At 30.7% G+C, this 20,614-nt stretch overlaps 1 protein-coding gene across 4 annotated transcripts in view; it reads right to left on the bottom strand.

Annotated features, from left to right (window-relative positions):
• Nucleotides 1-20,614, bottom strand: part of LOC108917078 (afadin) — a 264,104-nt gene that overhangs the window by 41,538 nt on the left and 201,952 nt on the right. For all 4 annotated transcript variants that reach the window (XM_023454370.1, XM_023454367.1, XM_023454368.1 and 1 more), the window contains exon 7: nucleotides 3,951-4,159. In XM_023454370.1, the coding sequence (XP_023310138.1) occupies nucleotides 3,951-4,159 (209 nt within the window). The remainder of the gene's footprint in view (nucleotides 1-3,950; nucleotides 4,160-20,614) is intronic.

The raw sequence follows: 20,614 nt of genomic DNA, 5'->3' as shown, positions 1-20,614 counted from the left end.
TTTAAAATAAATAATATGTAATTTAATGTTGAAAAATAATACTATTATGCATATTACATCCAAAAACTCGATTCTTATTAAATAAACTTTATACATAAAAAATATGTCATTTCCTGAATTTTTTTAAAGAAAAATATTGTTTTTTAAGAAAATTGTTTATTTGTACCATTGTCAATAATTATTTCTCGAAAAAAATTTTTTTTACAAAATTAATAATTTATAACAAATTAATAATTAAATTTTATTAATTAAATTAATAAAATGCATTTTTTTCGATATCTTTAACCGTTATTATGAAGTTTAAAGGTTAATTAATTTATTCCCGAAATTTCAAGTCTTAAATGTTTATAAATAAACAAAAATTTCCCTCCTGTTTTTTCAAAAATAGTTTTAAACTGAATGTCGAAAATTCCTGAATCAAACAGTAACGTATTATATATTTTTGAAAAGAGAAAAATTTTACGAAACTAAATATATATAGGGTGTCCCATTTAAAAAAAAAATGTTTTTCTTTAATTTAGTGATTTCCGTTATTCAATTGTTTTTTCTAATACTGTATTATAAAAATTCATAAAAAAAGCTAAAACTTTTGTATTAGAAACTATTTTGTAATTTCAATAATAAATTCACAATAAGTTGTCACATTATAGTGACTGACTAACCCTATACATAAAATAATATGCTGAAAAAAATTCTTAATTTTTTGAGGCAGCGGGAAAATAGAACTTAAAAGATCGACGCAATACTCGAATCATAACCGAGAAACTACAGAAAAGCAAAGTCGCTGCAAAGGTGGTTCGTCATCATCTGAGTGAAGATCAAAAAGCAAATTGCTAGAGAAATGCACAACAATTGCTTCAACGTTACGAGAGAGAGATCAATTTTTAACCAGGATTGTTGCTACAGAAAAAAAATAGATTCGATACTTTGAGCCAGAATTGAAATGCAAACATTCTGACTCTCCTCCATAAACAAAATGCCGTCGTGAACAGTCCAATCAAGCTTATGATGATAATAGCTTATGAAGTAATAGCTATAGATTGAGTATCCCAGGGAACCATTGTGGCAGGACGATACTATGCGGAGACTTTCTGCGAAATGTTTTGTGGCTAAAGATTCGCCAAAGAAGGTTCGACACTTTCACAAGTAGTTTTGGAGAATTACGGATGGAAAATCCTTCCACAATCCACCCCATAGTCCTGACATGTGCCCACCACTTTAGTTTCCAAAACTCAAGAAACCACTCCGAGGGAAACGTTTTAAAACCATCGAGGAATGCTTTTGATGCAGACGAGTAATCAGACAGATCAACAAAAATGGCGTCCTAACGGGAAACGCTAGGCCGCTGTTAGTGAGAAAGATGGAGATTACAAGGATAGCCTGTAAAGTTACTTAGTGAAATAAATTTTTGAATCATAATTTACGGCGTGCAGAATTTTTTAAAAGACTCGTATGAATTTGGAACTTTCAGTTCTTATCACTCGCGAACCACATCAACAGCTACCGATTTCGTATGCATTAATGGAGAAAATATTTCGAATACAGCACGTACGCTCATCCGTAAAAGATACTGGAAACTTTCTGTATCGAAAAAACTTCCAAAGTGTTTTACATCAACCGGGGCTCTCCCATTTATCCCGCGTTGCATAATTCAGGAAGCTAGGAAAGGCAACAGATAATCCAGAACGAAGCACTCATGAATAGCAAGTTAATACCCTGGTGGGTAACACCGCATAACAAAGAAGTTTGCCGAAGCCACTGCAAACCTAATTTGAATTTATGGAAGCCACTTAAAATTTGTAGGCCTCCAAATTATGTTTATGTTACCACTAAATATGTAAAACAGCGATACTCCGACATAAATTTGAATGAATTGGCGAGGATGAAGAACTCGGACTGAAAATTATGGTGCGAACCAGTGACAACCAAACTTTTTTTGCGGCGCAGCGAAATGGCGAGAATTTTTCATTCCTCGTCTTTACTGATATGTTTAAGTAGCTCTGTTAGATTAAAACTGTATATAATTTGCGTTAAAAACTGTAGTGCTTCAGTGTGTTACTATAACATTTTTTTTGGAAGTACTGGTTTAAACAATAATTCGATTGAAACTGAATAATTACTAATTAGTTTTTTTCCTAAATGCTAATAGATAATTCCAATTTTATTTAATAAGCCAATAATAATGATTGTAATTGGAGTTATAAAAATTTGTTATATAAACAATAAACAAATTAATATTAATACAAGATTATGTATTACCATTATTAGTGACATTAAAAACGCAGTTATTTCAAATGATTGGGGTTTGGTTTGAGTTAACGGTTTGCACCTCTTTATTTTCTGTTTTAGTGATATCTTCTGTTATATTTTGGTCATGATTAAACTCACTGGTCCTTCTCATGGTTTCAACCATATCACTATGATGCTCCACATCCAAAGCTTGACTGACTGTTTCTATCTTGCAATTTTAGTAAGTTGTTCACTAACTCACTTACTGGCCAAATTTGGGACAGCATTGGCTCTTGCAGAATGATTGGTTATTTTAACTCATTTAGTGTCAATTCCTATATCAGAAGCTGAAGATTTAAATCACAACTGGGCAGTTCTTGTACCATCCCTTTGAGTTTGTTTCCTTCCAATTGTTTGGATCTGTCGATTTTAATGTAATTTCCTCTTTTTGTTATCAATTTCTTGCACAAACAGACAGAATATATTTCAGGATTGCCCGAATTTGCAAGTATGTAACTAATTACTATCTGCCAATCTTTTGGAACCATTTGGTACAGTTTTAGAGAAAATTGGCTTATATTCAATGCGACTTTCCTAGATTATTAGTTTCTTCTTTGAAAAATTGAGTAGAAAATTGTTCCTCTCTACTTCATACTGATTCATGTGAAGCAATATGAAAAAAATTGCGTTGCAAACTATTCTTCATATCAAATTTTCATAATCCTTTTATTCTCATCATTATTGGGTAGCTCTGTAATTTTCTTCGCCTAGCACCTCAAGCAGCTCTGGTGGCCATAAACTCTACATCAGTGTGACTTAATTTTATATTTTTCATAAAACATTTCTTGTAGAGATGTTTTAAAATCTTATGAGCTTTGACCTTCATATGCGCAGAAACATAATTCCGACCGTCGCCTAAATTATTCTACGTCCTAGAGACATTACACCTATTATTCACAGTCTCTCTCGAGCTATAGCGTAAACAAGCCTTTGATCCGATTACAAATATAATAAAATGCCCTATTCTTTATTATTTTAATTTAAACAATAAAAATATATATAACGAACGTTCGCCAGTTGACTTTATTGATGCCCGAGCGCCTTAGTTCATATCTACTTGTAATGATGCACATGGTCTAGTTCTGAGTCAATGTCTTCACAACGTGCTTGTTAGAAGAATTATGGGGATACGCCACGCCTTTCGCGCATTTCGCGACTCATGAGATATTAAAAGACCTCTAACTTTTTTGTTATGGAGTTCCACATGATTTTATTTACAATTTACTCTTCATATTGAAAGCATAATCTGCCAAAATGTTCCTTAATTGTTCGACATTCAAAGATTCGTCTCTTCTATATGTATCTTCACTGCAGAACTCGATAAACCATTTCCATATGCTTGTTTTAGACTTTTTGTTGTTATAAGGTGTTAAATTTTTAACTTCTTTTCAAATTCATTGAGCTTTATCGAAACACAACATTTTCAACAAAAGATCACGTCAACTAAACAATTAACGTCAGGCTGACAGCAATAACAAATCAGCACGGCTTTCTTTACATTTTCATTTCAACGATTCGACTTCAAAATGTCAAGTTTAGTTCTTACTTTTAGAAAATTATCCCTCGTTTTCGACCCGGGGTAATTCTCAAAATGCCCGTGACCTCGAAAATATTTCCGGATATAATTTAAGCATTAGTTAGTGAAAGTAAACGTGTCGTACCTCCATGACGTCGTTGGTGAGTCGGATGGTCCTGGCGGTGTCTCCCGGGTGGGGCGCCGATCCGTCTGGTCCCAGCTCGACGAGGAAGGGCGCCGTGTCTCCCCTGACATCCCTGTTGCCGGCAGTCTGGCCCAAGGCACCGGGTTTCTTTTTCCGTTTCCGTGGCGCGCAGTCCGCCGGCCTTCTGCGCACGTGAAACATTATAGAGCCTGCAACAACGAGAATACATTTATTAGTATATATAAAAAAAAAGATGAATACGAAAAAAGAAGAGAAATAAGGTGCAGGGAGGAAATACAGGAGGAACGTGATGACGCAGAAAGCTGGATAAAGGAAATAAATAAAAAGAAATAAAAATGCTATTTTCATGAAAGGATATTATCTAAAGTCAAATGATGAAAAGCATATACAAGGCACTCATAAATGATTTTAGCTCACAGTGCCAATCATGCAGTGTTGGTTGCCTAAGATCAGTGATCACGTGACTTCTAATAATTTATAAAAGTTAAAAAGTAAAGGTTCAAGAACTTCTGGTTACTATTATCATGTGCCTTTTAATTTATAGCAAACTCAGATCTACTGAATATATTTTAGCAACTGCCGCACTTTAGAACGATGGGGTTCTGCGTCTTTTAGCAAATTCATATGTAGAAGCAATCCAACGGACTTTTACATGTACTTTTTAGAACTACTGGTTTCTATCTCGAAACATAGTTGATATAGTCTCTATAGTTGAGTTGTCTTCTTGCGTTGATTCCTTACACTGTTTCGAGAAAATTGTGGGGTATTGAACGTTTTATTTGAATTTGCATCTTCATATTGAATGTCCCACAGTAATAGAAGAATTGAAATTTTTAGTTCCAAGATAACAGTCACATTAACATTACACATTTTATAATACATATTGCAAAACAATAATTATGTCGACAGTTTTAATATGTGTAAATTTTTTAATCAAATATCTCATATATGTAATATTACTATGATACTATAAACTACAGAATTTCTAGGTAACATCAGTATCACAACTATATAATGCGTTGTTTTGATTTGTTTTTTTTTTTATTTTCGACATTACAGTTTCATTTTTTAATGATTTAACCTAAGTTACAATTATTTGAATATATTTTATATTCTGCAATTGAGTATTGAAAATAAATAACAAAATGTGGATGACATTTCTTATTTTTTATTATATTAAATCTATCAAACTAATTGCTGATGTTCATGCTGAAATTACATATACAACATGCATTACATATATTTTTAACTATCTTCTTAAGTATAAAATTGCCATCTTTCAGCAAAGTGACCCATTAAGAATCAGAACAACCTTGAAAAGATATATAAATAAGTTTACATATATTTCTAAATGTATTTATTAAACAAATTACGACGACCGAGCTGTAAATCCATGGCCTCTTTCAATTTTTTAAAGATACTTTAGGAACATTTTAATTAGAAATCTAGCTACACAACAACTTGAACGTTTCAAATTCAGTTCAAAATCTCACAAAGAGGCGTAGGCGACTTCTCTTTTTTTTAAGTACTGTAAAATTAAGCTCTATTTAATGCAAAAAGAGCGAATTCCCGAGCAGCTTTTGCCTGACCCTGGGACAATTTGTTTATAACGCTGTTTTGCACATCCTACTTTGTTAATTGTAAAGGGCAACTTAATTTTAACTTTATGAATTTTTTTTTTCGATACGTTTTTTTGGATTAATTGGAACCTATATCTACGATATTTACTTCTAAATTCAACGTTTTGTAATTAAACAATTAGTTGGAAAAAAGCGAACGAAATTAATTAACAAATATATAGAGCAACAATTTCACGGTCAATCGAATCGGCCTTTGGCACACATATTGCTTATTAGGTAGACGTCTTTTCTAGAACCATCGACATTAATCGATTTCTGCAATAATAATGCTCAATTTTCGAAAATTGTTTTTTTCCGCGTTCGACCTTTATTTTACAGTTAACAAATTGGTGAAATACGACTTTAGCTACCTTAAATTCTAGGTAAATTGCCTACAACATAAAGAAACTAATTTTCTGATAGGTCGTCTAGATTTCCATGGGCAGTAAAAAAAGGGAAAAACACCTAATTTGCAATTTGCCAACTTAACGTCACTTTTTTCGAGTTACTTTTTTGATATTATCATTCTACATACCATTTCCCCTCCATAAAGTACAATAAAATGTCTACTAACATTTTTTTTAATTTTCAGGTTTTATCTAATTCGAAAGGAGTATTAAAAAAAAATCCCTAAGACGATTCTCCGAACAATCGCTTTCTAAAAACCGCAACAAACTAGATTATTGTACTTAATTCAAAAAAGAAAAGTACATAGCCACAGTGTGTAAAAAAATCATTCGAATCGTGCATCTAAAATTTTTTTTGGAGTATCTGAGTTTTTAAAGTGCTACTAGCTCTTCTTCTAAATGGAACATACTAATTTCTAATAAAATATATAGCTATAAATATTTAATTTTATTATAATATATTTAAATTTAACAGGGTTGCATATTTCTAGCAGTAAAGTTACATTTATATGTATTTCCATACGAATATGAAAGCATTCCGTTACTGTATTATATTTTACAATTTTATTTCTCGGATATTTAATAGATTCTAGTCATAAAACTTTTATACAGCATGGTACAACACTGTTGCACAGTAGAATTTAAAAAATTATATACATTGATGTGAAACACCTGGTATAACATGAGCTAATATAGTTGCAAGGTAAATAGCTAATCTTAAAGGAAGAGAATGTGTTTCTCTGAATTTTACTCATAATTAACGTCATTATCTATTACATCCAAACAGAGCAAACTTAAAACACATTTCCCATATTTAAACGCAAGTTTAAAAAAATCCTTTCCTTTCTAAAATCTATTATTATTATTATTACAGATAATAAATTATTATCGACGCTTTCTGCAAACCCACATAGTTCTTGTCTGCAGACTGTGAACGATACAGTAGGTAGATAAATACAAAATAAGTTTTGCAAAATTATTTTTTGTTTTATTAAAACGTTTGGAAACTTTCCATTCTAATCAGTAGTCCGAGTTAACAACTACTTCAGTAGTAACTACTATTAAATTATACATATAATTGTGTCTGTTTCTAAAGGTACTGTAGAAATGGCCTCAAAAAATGCTACATAATTTACGTCCAACTAACTTTTTCCTATAATCATATCCAACCTAGTAATATCGATTCTGGACTATTCTCGAAGTATTTTAAATAAATAATGGTCTTTCAACTAGCTGTAGACTTATCAATAGTCGTTGTCGAACAAATTGTATACAAGAAAAAGTAACATATAGCTTTAAAAATCTCAGTATGTCCACTCATGTTTATATCCCTATTTAAACTGTACAACGGCATGTCTTAAATAGTTTAGAACAGAAACCAGCTTTGACTATAGCCGGAGTCACAGTTAGAGAGTTGGTACAATAAGTCTAAAGAAATGCACGTAATTCACATCTCGTGCAGAAAGTGACTTGAAATGAAGAATACTGTATAAACGCAGCACAATGATATATTCAAAAGTGTAATCTGTGGCAATAAGCAAATTTGAATTGAAATAATTTCAACTATATTTTGAGTATCGTGCTGATTTAAAAATAAATATTTTAAGTTTAACAATGTTTTTTAATACAAAATATATCAAATTCCACATACAAGACTTCTAACCACTTATCATTGAAGTAAACAACTACTCCAATACAGGTATGTCCAAATATAATTAAAACAAGAACACATAGGTATATCTGAAATATCGAAATTGTTAAATAATGTAATTATTTAAAGAAGCACCCTGCACTTTTATTATTCTCTCATAGCCTTTGACAAAGACAAACACGTAAAAAACAGCTATTGCAATAAGATCTTTTACTTCTAGGATTATTTCATCTGGTAGCCTCTTTTCGTATGGAATTAATAAATATTAATATAAAGGAATTATATATAAACTTTAAACTCTTAGAAAAATAACATTTCGAAACGATATTGTTAAAAATGTCGAATACGACTACATTATAATGTGAATTTAATTATGTTTAGACATATAATTTTAGTTTTTATTTTTTTTAACTGTTTACTAGGTACTGTTGATGTAATTCAATGCTAGTTGAGGAATGTAGCTCATGAGTAGTTAAGGATCATAGGTGTGGTAGATTTGTAGTATCGAAGAACGTTGTTTGATTTCATTTGTTGACTTTAGAAAAAAAATTAGAATTAGTCTGAATTAATATAACCTTTAAAAAAATTTCTAATGTAGAATGTTTCCTTTTTTGATACCAACAAGAATTATGATTATACCAGGTGCCTTTTTAAACCTGGAACTTTTAAATGTCTGAAGAAATACGCGCTCTACGAAAAAAATGTCCGTAACCAAAATTTTATCACTTCACGGAGGGAATATATTATTGCTAAAATTAGTCTCTTTCTCTCTTTTCCCTTCTTGTAGGTGAGGGGGGGGGGAAGAGGTTAACTTTGAAATCTTAGATAGGAGCCTCTATTTTTTATTGCGGATTCGGATTCAATGGCTAAAAGTACATAGAATTTGTGTATTTTTTTTTAGATTGATGATACAGTAATTATCAAAATTAGTTTTAAAACATTATTTCTTAAATTTTCAATTAGGTACTTAAAAATGACTTGTCAAGAAACTACTTCGCTTATAAGTTATAACTTATCGGAATGCTTGATCAAATCTGCTCGCAAATGAATGTATTTTTTTGTATTTTTTTAAAAGATAGATATCATTTCTTTTGTTAAGAATAATTTTTATAAAATTTTATAAAACGTTTGTGTTATTTCATTCTCCGTGTTTTTTTGTGATTGGAAAATAACAAAATAAACGTAGAGGAACTGAAAACAACTATGTCCTTGTCATTGTTCCCAGTAACGCTAAAAGTAGTTTATTCACCGGCCAATTTACACATTTCTACAGATAACAATTTTAGTCCAATTAAATGGGCCTTTAAATCACAATTTGGTCAACTTGCCTAATTTTTAATATAAGTATAGGTATATAATAACAATACGTGACAGTAATTTTTCAATTCCCGATCAGGGGTGAAAAATGATAAAGAGGTTTCTCAAAAGGGGTAAGAGCTAGAAAAAAAAAGTTCACATCTACATAAAAATGGTCCATTCACTTTTTCTTGTACTATTAAAGTTAACAGAGTTAGGGTGGCTTGAAGTTAGGGCATGATTTCAGAAATCATAAGCAGAAAAATATTAATTAATTTTATCATTTTTTCTTCAATCTACTCTAAAAATTGTAAGCTTTTTTTTCAGAGAAACAGATATATTTTTTAATATTTAATAAAAAGGTAACAATTTCAATTTTTTAATCGTTAATTTTTATGATTTAACACTAAAACAATTTTTTTGTCATTCAATTGATTATTTAAATAATGAAAAGTTGCTTTCGAAATTTTGTTTTACGACAAAGATAAAAAATCACGTTCGTTTTGCGAAATTGTTATAACTTTTTTTATTAAAAATATGTCTATTTTTCTGAAAAGATAGTTTACATTTCTTAGAGTAGACTGAAAAAGAAAATTATAAAATTCATTCATTTTGCTGCTTGTTATGATTTTTTTAATTTCTGAAATCATTCTTTAACTTCTAGTCTCCCTAACTCTGTTAATTTTAATAGTACAAAAAAAAGTCAATAGACCATTTCTATGTAGAATTTTATTATTTTTTTTTTCTAGCTCTTACCCTTTTTGAGTTATCTTGAAAAATATATACCTCAAACTAACTTAGATAAAAAATTCAGGCAAGTTGACCAAAATTGCGATTTAAAGGCCCATTTAATTGAACTATTCCCAGTTATTCGAAATTTGCAAAATGAATCAACCTTTTTGGACAACAAATTTCCAGTATTTACTACTACTTATTTTTTATTGCAAACACATTGCAGGATTGTATTGTAAGTAAGTACATATAGGCCAGGAAAAAGATCTGGGAAATGACCATTTCGCGATTTTTTGTTTCGGCAAGCTAAATTTATCACTATAGATGCTAAATATTATGTACAATAACATATTAGTTTCCCCAGTCATAAAAATGGGGGGAAGATTGTTTACAGGGTGGTTAATTGTATAATTTTTANTTAAGAATAATTTTTATAAAATTTTATAAAACGTTTGTGTTATTTCATTCTCCGTGTTTTTTTGTGATTGGAAAATAACAAAATAAACGTAGAGGAACTGAAAACAACTATGTCCTTGTCATTGTTCCAAGTAACGCTAAAAGTAGTTTATTCACCAGCCAATTTACACATTTCTACAGATAACAATTTTAGTCCAATGGGCCTTTAAATCACAATTTGGTCAACTTGCCTGAATTTTTTATATAAGTATAGGTATATAATAACAATACGTGACAGTAATTTTTCAATTCCCGACCAGGGGTGAAAAAAGATAAAGAGGTTTTTCAAAAGCGGTAAGAGCTAGAAAAAAAAAGTTGATATCTACATAAAAATGGTCTATTCACTTTTTCTTGTACTATTAAAGTTAACAGAGTTAGGGTGGCTTGAAGTGAGGGGATGATTTCAGATATTTAAAAAAATCATAACAAGCAGAAAAATATTAATTTACCTATAATATATAATTGTTTTTTCAATCTACTCTAAAAATTGTAAGCTTTTTTTCAGAGAAACAGATATATTTTTTAATTTTTAATAAAAAGGTAATAATTTAAATTTTTAATCGTTAATTTGTATGATTTAACACTAAAACAATTTTTTTCTATGTCATTCGATTGATTATTTAAATAATGAAAAGTTGCTTTCGAAATTTTGTTTTACGACAAAGAGAAAAAATCACGTTCGTTTTGTGAAATTGTTATAACTTTTTTTATTAAAAATTTAAAAATATGTATTTCTCTGAAAAGATAGTTTACATTTATTAGAGTAGACTGAAAAAGAAAATTATAAAATTCATTCATTTTGCTGCTTATGATTTTTTCTGAAATCATTCCTTAACATCTAGTTTCCCTAACTCTGTTAATTTAATAGTACAAGAAAAAGTCAATAGACCATTTCTATGTAGAATTTTATGCTCTACAACTTATAGACGACCTTTTTTTTCTAGCTCTTACCCTTTTTGAGTTATCTTGAAAAATATATACCTCAAGCTAACTTAGATAAAAAATTCAGACAAGTTGACCAAAATTGCGATTTATTTAATTGAACTATTCCCAGTTATTCGAAATTTGCAAAATGAATGAAATGAATAAACCTTTTTGGACAACAAATTTCCAGTATTTACATAAAACGTGGTATTTTTTATTGCAAACACATTGCAGGCTTGTATTGTAAGTAAGTACCAGGAAGGTACTTACGGAAGGTAAGGTTTCCTGGTAGACCAGGAAAAAGATCTGTGAAATGACCATTTCGCGATTTTTTGTTTCGGCAAGCTAAATTTATCACTATAGATGCTAAATATTATGTACAATGACATATTAGTTTCCCCAGTCATAAAAATGGGGGGAAGATTGTTTACAGGGTGGTTAATTGTATAATTTTTACGTAAATTCATGTTTTTCGCTTATAACTTTTTTCCGTTCATTTCCACGAGAAAACAGTAAAGAACTTTCTTTTCGTCTTCAAAAGACCTACAAAACTAGCCTTCGAGCGTCTAAATATTGATTAGATAAAAAGTTATAAACAGAAAAACTTTATTTATTACATTTGAATTAAACATTTATAAACTGCGTTACCAGAACGTTTTGGCATCGCATCCTCTCATTATTTATCACTGTCTAATAACTCACACGAAATCTGGAATCGGTAAGTTGAATAGTTTACAATTTATGGCTTTATAAACAAATTAACTAATTATTAGTCTGGACGATCCCGAGGATCTTCCACAAGTGCACTGATTTTTTTTTCATGGTAGATTTCATGATAATACATTGAAATTTATAATTTTTTTAAATTTCAATTTGCAAACTGGAATTTTTTTTATTTTCTAGCCTTAGTTGCAAAATGAAATATACGACGCACGCGCGTGATATAGTTATATATTATTACATATTCGGAAAGCTTATGAAAAGAGCTTTAAGTTAAAAAAAAATCGTCAAGATTCGTTGAAAAACAACGCAGTTACAGACTGTCAAATATATTATTTTCAAGCGAATTTCGCTTTTTTAACGGCAGGATTATGAATATTATGGTAATTTTCTTCGGACTCGCTGTCGTTCGCTTCCCCCACCCTTCCGCCGCGCCACGGCTCGCCAAAAATCAAGCGGCCCACTTACTTTTAACAATATTTCTTATGCACTTAACATACTTCCACAAATAAAATATTTTTATCTGGAAAAGTACTCGGGTTGCCGGTTATGACAGTATTTTTTTGCCGCTACCAAACTAATTTGTTTAACAATAGGCCGTCAAATTTGACAGTCTGTAATTCCGTTGTTTTTCAACGAATCTTGACGATTTTTTTTAACTTAAACCTCATTTCATAAGCTTTCAGAATATGTAATAATATATAACTATAACGCGCGTGCGTCGTATATTTCATTTTGGAACTAAGGCTAAAAAATAAAAAATAATTTCCAGGTTGCAAATTTAAAATTTAAAAAAAAATGATAGATTTATTATTATGAAATCTATTATGACAAAAATCAGTGCGATTGTGGAAGATGCTCGGAATCGTCCAGACTAATAATTAGGTAATTTGTTTATAAGGCCATAACTTGTAAATTATTCAACTTACCGAATCCAGATTTTGTGTGAGTTATTATACAGTGATAAGGAATGAGAGGAAGCGATGCCAAAACGTTCTGGTAATAAGAACGNAACTGGATTTTTTTTTATTTTCTAGCCTTAGTTGCAAAATGAAATATACGACGCACGCGCGTGATATAGTTATATATTATTACATATTCGGAAAGCTTATGAAAAGAGCTTTAAGTTAAAAAAAAATCGTCAAGATTCGTTGAAAAACAACGCAGTTACAGACTGTCAAATATATTATTTTCAAGCGAATTTCGCTTTTTTAACGGCAGGATTATGAATATTATGGTAATTTTCTTCGGACTCGCTGTCGTTCGCTTCCCCCACCCTTCCGCCGCGCCACGGCTCGCCAAAAATCAAGCGGCCCACTTACTTTTAACAATATTTCTTATGCACTTAACATACTTCCACAAATAAAATATTTTTATCTGGAAAAGTACTCGGGTTGCCGGTTATGACAGTATTTTTTTGCCGCTACCAAACTAATTTGTTTAACAATAGGCCGTCAAATTTGACAGTCTGTAATTCCGTTGTTTTTCAACGAATCTTGACGATTTTTTTTAACTTAAACCTCATTTCATAAGCTTTCAGAATATGTAATAATATATAACTATAACGCGCGTGCGTCGTATATTTCATTTTGGAACTAAGGCTAAAAAATAAAAAATAATTTCCAGGTTGCAAATTTAAAATTTAAAAAAAAATGATAGATTTATTATTATGAAATCTATTATGACAAAAATCAGTGCGATTGTGGAAGATGCTCGGAATCGTCCAGACTAATAATTAGGTAATTTGTTTATAAGGCCATAACTTGTAAATTATTCAACTTACCGAATCCAGATTTTGTGTGAGTTATTAGACAGTGATAAGGAATGAGAGGATGCGATGCCAAAACGTTCTGGTAATAAGAACGCAGTTTGTAAATGTTTAATTCAAAAGTCATAAATAAAATTCTTGTATTTATACCTTTTGATCTAATATTTTTTGACGCTCGAGGGTTAGTTTTGTAGGTCTTTTGAAGACGAAACAAAAAGTACTTTACTGTTTTCTCGTGGAAATGAACGGAAAAAAGTTATAAGTGAAAAATGTGAATTTACGTAAAAATTATACAATTGTAAACAAGCTTGCCCCCATTTTCATGACTGTGGAAACTAATATGTTATTGTACATAATATTTAGCATCTATAGTGATAAATTCAGCTTGCCGAAACAAAAAGTCGCGTCCAACTCTATATTTCCTGGCGTACATAGGTTCTCAGTAGGAGAAATGAAGAAAATTTTAATTTCGTCGATTACAAAAAGTACTAAGTACTATTAGCCGTAGTATTCGATTCTGCAGGGGGTGGGGGAATGTATCTCCCCCGCCGAATGATGAAATTTTGATTAGGTATGGACATTTTTTTCGTAGGGTGCTTATTTCTCAAGATATTTGAAAGTTTCAGGTTAAAAAAAACACCCGTCATGTCATTAGATTTTGATACAAATATAACTTAGCAGCTTTGCCTTTAATGAAAAGACATTTACTACATCCTTGTTGTGCTAAATTTAAAATCAATAGTCACAAAGACCGTATACACGAAACTTAGAACCTGGGCACTTTAGGTTAGACACAAAACACTGCGACAAGATGTGCAAAAATACTTCCCACGTAACACTGACATATCTATCGATTAAACAAGAGGAACTAGAACAGAAAAACGTAAACAAAACGCACCTATCTTCTGTCCGATGCTGAACAATTTCATAATTGCGTCTCCGTGTAAAACCCGCACTGAAGTCCAGATTTTTGTCGGAAACATTAACCTCTACGACTTAAACTTGGCATTCTAAAACTGTTGGGCATCCACATCTACTACTGGAATATATAAATAAATCAGCCTCGGCGTACGGACTCGCCAGACTTGATTCTATAAAATTAGTAATCCGCTAAATTAAATGTAGTTCCTAAACAAAATCAACTGTCTATAGTTGCAAGGTTAAGTTGTACCCCAACAATTACCGCAAGGTGATTTGTGAGTGTCGTTTGTTACAATCGCCGGTTTTTATACGGGATGCTTACGGATAGGTGTAAAATTAAATAATCAGATTTTATTTAAGAAAAGTCTACGAACGACGCGTCAACGTTTGGCTATCAAATAGGGATGTCATGTTCGTTTTCGCAAGTGGGAATTCCTCAAATTTTAAATTCTCGATAGCGTCCGTATTCACGCATTGTTACGAATCTTTGGCGAATGCGAATATGTAAATAAAAAAGAAAGATTCCCAAAATAGTTATTTTTGTATCTAGTGCGCGAAATGCTACTTTGGTGATCGAGAATTGAACGAGGCGGAGCCGAGTTAAAAAATTATTCGAGACCACCAAAGTAGTTCGCGCACGAGATGCAAACAATATTTTTTCTACAAACGTCAAAATCTATCTCTTAAAAATATTATAAATAAGTAAAATGCCTAATTTATTATAGAAAAGAGTGTTGAGGTGGCTTAAAATGGCTTTCCTAATCAAATTTTCACTGTTACTATGGAAACAAAGTGGCTGTTGTTGACAACAATAATAATTATTTTAAAGTGACGTTTGTGCTCGCGTCTTCAATGTTTAAGTGCCAGATATTATTTAAAATAATGGAAATTGCTAGTGACGATGAACTAAGTAGTACCCCACCTAATTTGGCAGATGCGGCCAATTTGGTAACTTCAAATCTTTTACCGGAAAAATCGAAGCGCCAATATGAAAATGCATATCGGCAATTTAAGGAGTGGTGTGAAACAAATAAAGCAAGAAAAGCATCCGAAAATGTGCTGTTAGCATATTTTGCAGAAAGATCCAAGAAGCTGAAGCCTTCAACATTATGGGCAGTATATTCTATGCTAAAATGCTAAGGAAAACGTAGATATTAAAAAATTTACGTCGCACCCTAGTGCGCGAAGTATTTCGCGCACGGTGTCATGGTAACGTAAGAATCCGAAAAAAAGTGTCACTTCGCATATTGTTGTCAATGCGCAAACCTTGTCATTTTTTGACGTTTGTAGAAAAAATATGTTTCATTAGAGATAAGGATCTTTATTTCTATTTTGAAACGAATTTTATTTTGATAAAAACATTAAACCGGTGACAGAATCAAAATTAGTTTTTCCTTTTTAGGTTATTGAATATATCCAAAAACCTACTTTTTACTAAATTATTTTATTAAAAAAGTAAAAAAATCAAAAAAATCTTATTTTTTGCCTTTCTTTAAAATTGTGTATTAACGATTTTTGCATAAAATGTTCTTTTTACATTTTTTAAATAAGCCATTTCGATGATAAATTCAATTACAAAATTTTTCCTATGAACTATACCGAAATTGCTTCGTTTTCGTATATTTAAAAAACTGCAACAGTGCTTTTTCACCCCTATCTTCAATTTCAACCCTCTAATTTAATAGCACCCCGCGGTTTTTTTCATTTTTAATGACCCTTCGAACAAGTCATGTGATGAAAATCCTTGAACGTCTTATTTCCTTCCTTTTTTGCAAAAAATGAGAATTAAAACGTATAACGGTAAACGCGACGGAAATCGAAAAATTAGCTTTGAGCGGCCATATATCAGTCAATTTTCATCCAAAAAAACTTTACAACCTCTTGTTTTGAAGGAAATTTTATCTACCTTTTTGTCTATGAAGCAATACCTATAATTATCTTTACTCAAAAAAAACTAGAGGCAAAAAAGTAAAAAAACAGAAAATCGAATTTTTGCTTTTTTTCAAATTTTTTATTAACGATTTTTTGCATAAAATTTTCCTTTTAAATTTTTTAAATAAGCTATTTCCATGGGAAATTCAATTCTCTAAATAATTTTTCCTATGAACTATAGCGAAATTTTGCTTCATTTTCGAGCTACAGTTAAAAAACTGAAAGGGGTGTATTTTCACCCCTATCTCCAATTTCCACCCTCTAATTTAATAGCACTTCGCGGTTTTTTCATCTCAAATGACCATTTGAACGATTCATGTAATAAAATATCTTGAACGTCATAGTTCCTTTTAAAATCCTCTATTCAATAGCCTATTTGTTTAAATAATTATTCAAATACTATAAGCTTATTTTACATTAAAAAAATAGTAACTCTAAAATTGTTTGTTGTCCAAATGTAAACGAAAAATATCTTCTTTGAAATACAGAAATCAATTATACTGATCAAATTTCCAAAACTCGAAACGTTCAAGTAAAAAATTTCGAGCGCGACGAGAGCAGCGCCCTCGCGCATGAGCGGGTTCGACGCTCCTTCTCCAGCGTGCAGGCTAACGTTCGTTAACGTTTAACTTTTACCTATTAGCGCGTTTTTTTACATGAACTGTCAATGTAAAACTTTCTGAAAATAAAAGTTTAACCCTTTCTTCTCTAAAATCCCGGTCCGATAAGTCCAATAGTTAACAATTAACGTTATAAAAATTGGCAACAAAAAGGCGACTCTTTTTTTTGAAGTACTGTAAAAATAAGTTCCATTTAATGCAAAATGAGCGAATTTCCGAGCGGCTTTTGCCTGGCCCTGGGACAATTTGTTTATAATGCTGTTTTACTTTGTTAGTTGTAAGGGCAACTTAATTTCAAATTTTTGAGATTTTTTTTATCAATACGTTTTTTTGGATCAATAAGAACCTATATCTACGATATTAACTTCTAAAATTAATGTTTGTCAATTAAACAATTTGCAGCAAAAAACAAACGAAATTAATTAACACATACATATCTGGAACAACAATTTCAAGGTCAATCGAATCGGCTTTTGGCACGCATGCTGGTGTTTGGATTGACCGATTTTTCCATAAATTTTATCAACATCGGTTTTTGCAATAATAATGCGCAATTTTTCAAAACTTATTTTCTGCGTTCGACCTTTATTTTACAGTTAACAAATTGGTAAAATATGACTTTAGATACTTTAAATTGTAGGTAATTTAATTGCCTACAACATAAAGTGACAAATTTTCTGATAAGCCGTCTAGATTTACAATAAACAAAGTTAAAGGACACATAATTTTGCAACTTATTCGCAATTTGTCAACTTAGGATCACTTCCTTCGAGTTACTCTTTCGATAGTATCATTCTTCATACCCTTCTCCGTCATAAAGTGTAATAAAATATCTACTAATAATTTTTTTACGTTCAAACTCTAATTCCACTGGAGTATAGGAATTTTCAAGTAAATAAACACTAATAAGAAAAGACCTTGCCTCAAATTTTATATTTTTCAACTATTAACAAAAAATGTGTATAAAGAAAATCATTCTTCTTGGTCAAATGTTTGAAATTGCATTATTTTTCTCGGTTTTTGCCAAAATAGCAAAATAACTTTTAATAAAAAAAAAAAAACAACTTAATATTCTCTGCACTCTTAAGATTGCCATAAATGTTTTCCGTTTTTATCATATTAAAAATAACACATAAATAAACTTGGAATCTGAGGTCATTGAATTTTTGTATGTGGTAAAACGTATGTATCTTAACCCAACAAAGGCCATATTTTCTACTAGAGCGAACATCAACAGTAATCCGACATCCGACCAACGAAATCCAGTTTTACACTTTCATACGTCCACAAAGAAACTGAATCTAAGATCATACGATTTGATGCGCTCAACATTTATGTCAAACGTTCTCATAATAATGTAATGTATAAATATATGTTTGCTCCATTACTATTCAAGTCTGCTTTACATGATGAATGTGTATGCGCAAACATTGGCTTAAGTCCTCCCGATGATGTAACCTTACTCTTTGGAAAATAAGGATTCGTTACGTTGAAAATGGGTAATTTTTTAAGAACTACACTGAAAATAAAAACGGCCCTAATAAGATCAGCTTTGATTATTAATTATACTTCACTGTAAACACATATTTTATGCAGTACAGTATAATATGAGATTAAATTTTTATTTTGTACTGAATATACATGGTGTTTTCTTTATCTATGTCATAACTTAAGGTGATTGATTTCTGGGACATTTTATTAAAAAAAAGTTACATAATGAACTAGCGTTTTAAAGCTACTAGTTTTCAAAATTCTAGATGTTGAAATTTTAAGAAAATACACTTATTCAAAAATTCTTGAAGATATGTGACAAGATTGGTGAAACGATGATTATTATGATTTAACTAAACAAAGGCAATCATTCCTTGAATTGGTATCAAACTTCTAGGATTCCAGGAGACACTGTCACTAAAAATTGAATTAAGAATAGGTTTCAAAGAAAAAGGATATTCTCATATTTTAATCCAAAAAATATCTTCAAATTATTATTTTTTATTTAAAATAAGTCAATTCGCAGTTAAATAAATCGAAAATAAAGTATTTTTTTGTTCGAAATACAAGTTTAAATATAAAGTAAACATTTTTTTGGAGGTACGTCCTTCTCATTGTACTTCTATATGAATGTTTTTGGTCTTTTACACTGAATTGAAAATATATTTCTAAAAAGAATACCATAAATTTTTCTACGAAAAAGAATAAGTTTGATTTATTCAACTGTATAGTAAGCTTATAAACTAAAAATAGAATTTGCAGTTACTTTTTGAAATTTAATGGAAAACATTTTTTTCCCTAGAAATGTCATTTGGAGGTACCTAAATACATTTATCCAATTTTCAAAATAATCAGTGGTGTTGAAATCCTAGAGTTCTTACAATTAGTGTTTCCCATATCTTCATCACTGGTTGACAGATTTGTGTAAGAACTCAGTGATTTTATTTTAAGGTGTATAAGCGGTCCAAAATGCAGGAACTGGATGAGACATTATTGGAAACGAGAATGTCCAACTTAGGTATTGTTAATATTTATATTGCCAAAATGTGACGATATTGATAAGAATATAGAAAATTGTCACAAATTGTCAAATTTAAAATAAGTACAATCCTCAGTTAAGTTTTTACGTATAATTCACTGCAATTAAATAAAGTTAGTTATTTTGTAGAGAAGATAAATTTAAAAATGTTTATGTAAGCTCGTTTTTTGTTGCTTTTTGTTCATCGCCTCCTGTGGCCTTTGAAAATAACCAAATGTTAAGTTATTGTCATTGAACAAACCCTAAATAATCCGACTATTAAAAATGTTTAAAATCTTTCGTCTTTATAGAAAACACTCTTAACGCCTTCAACTAGTTAAATCATTGTCCAAAACTTCATTAATCTACATCAAACGTCTTCCTAGAAATTTAAAAAATCAATGGCTTTAGACCCTTCTAGTTCATTAGAGCTTTTGTCTAAAATGATCCAAGGAACAACATTCTGAAGTTCTGCATTCCACTGTGATCACAAACAATAATTATTGTGCTGTTAATTTCATAACTTAAGTTAGAAAAAGTTCAGAACAGTATCCCCTAAGGTCTAAACGGTAGCATTATATGTTTGTATTTCGTATTTTATTGCAGGATGTGATCAAGCCATGACACATGACAGATGCAAATACATATATCGAAAAGAGATAGACAAAAATAGAATTTAAAAAAGCTTTCCAAAAAAAAAAATGAAGTTGCCTAAAAGAAGCTACGATATACTTTAATCTTAATGTCTATAATCGGCGGCGACAAGGTAGTGTAACACATGGATTATTTACTTTTGCAGTATATACAGGGTGTTCCAGATAGACCTTCAATTAGACGTTTCTGGAAAACTACGCGTACTGGAATTCTTAAAATTTATGTACGGGGGTTTCTCCTAATGTTCTATCGATGGAAAATATTGGCGTCGTCGTGGAACTTCCGGTTCTACCGGAAGTAGACGTCAACTCGCTTATTTCAAATGGAATGTACTATTTTTTATTTAATTTTTGGATTCTACATCGAATTTTAAGGTAAGTTTCATAACCTTACTTTATCCTTAAACTCAATCGTTTTTGAAATATTTTGACTTT

This window comes from Anoplophora glabripennis, unplaced genomic scaffold (genome assembly GCF_000390285.2).
Source record: "Anoplophora glabripennis isolate ALB-LARVAE unplaced genomic scaffold, Agla_2.0 scaffold69, whole genome shotgun sequence".
NCBI classification, from domain to species: Eukaryota; Metazoa; Arthropoda; class Insecta; order Coleoptera; family Cerambycidae; genus Anoplophora; species Anoplophora glabripennis.
The sequence above is the reverse complement of the archived record's forward strand: the minus strand, read 5'-3'. Positions and strand labels throughout refer to the sequence as shown.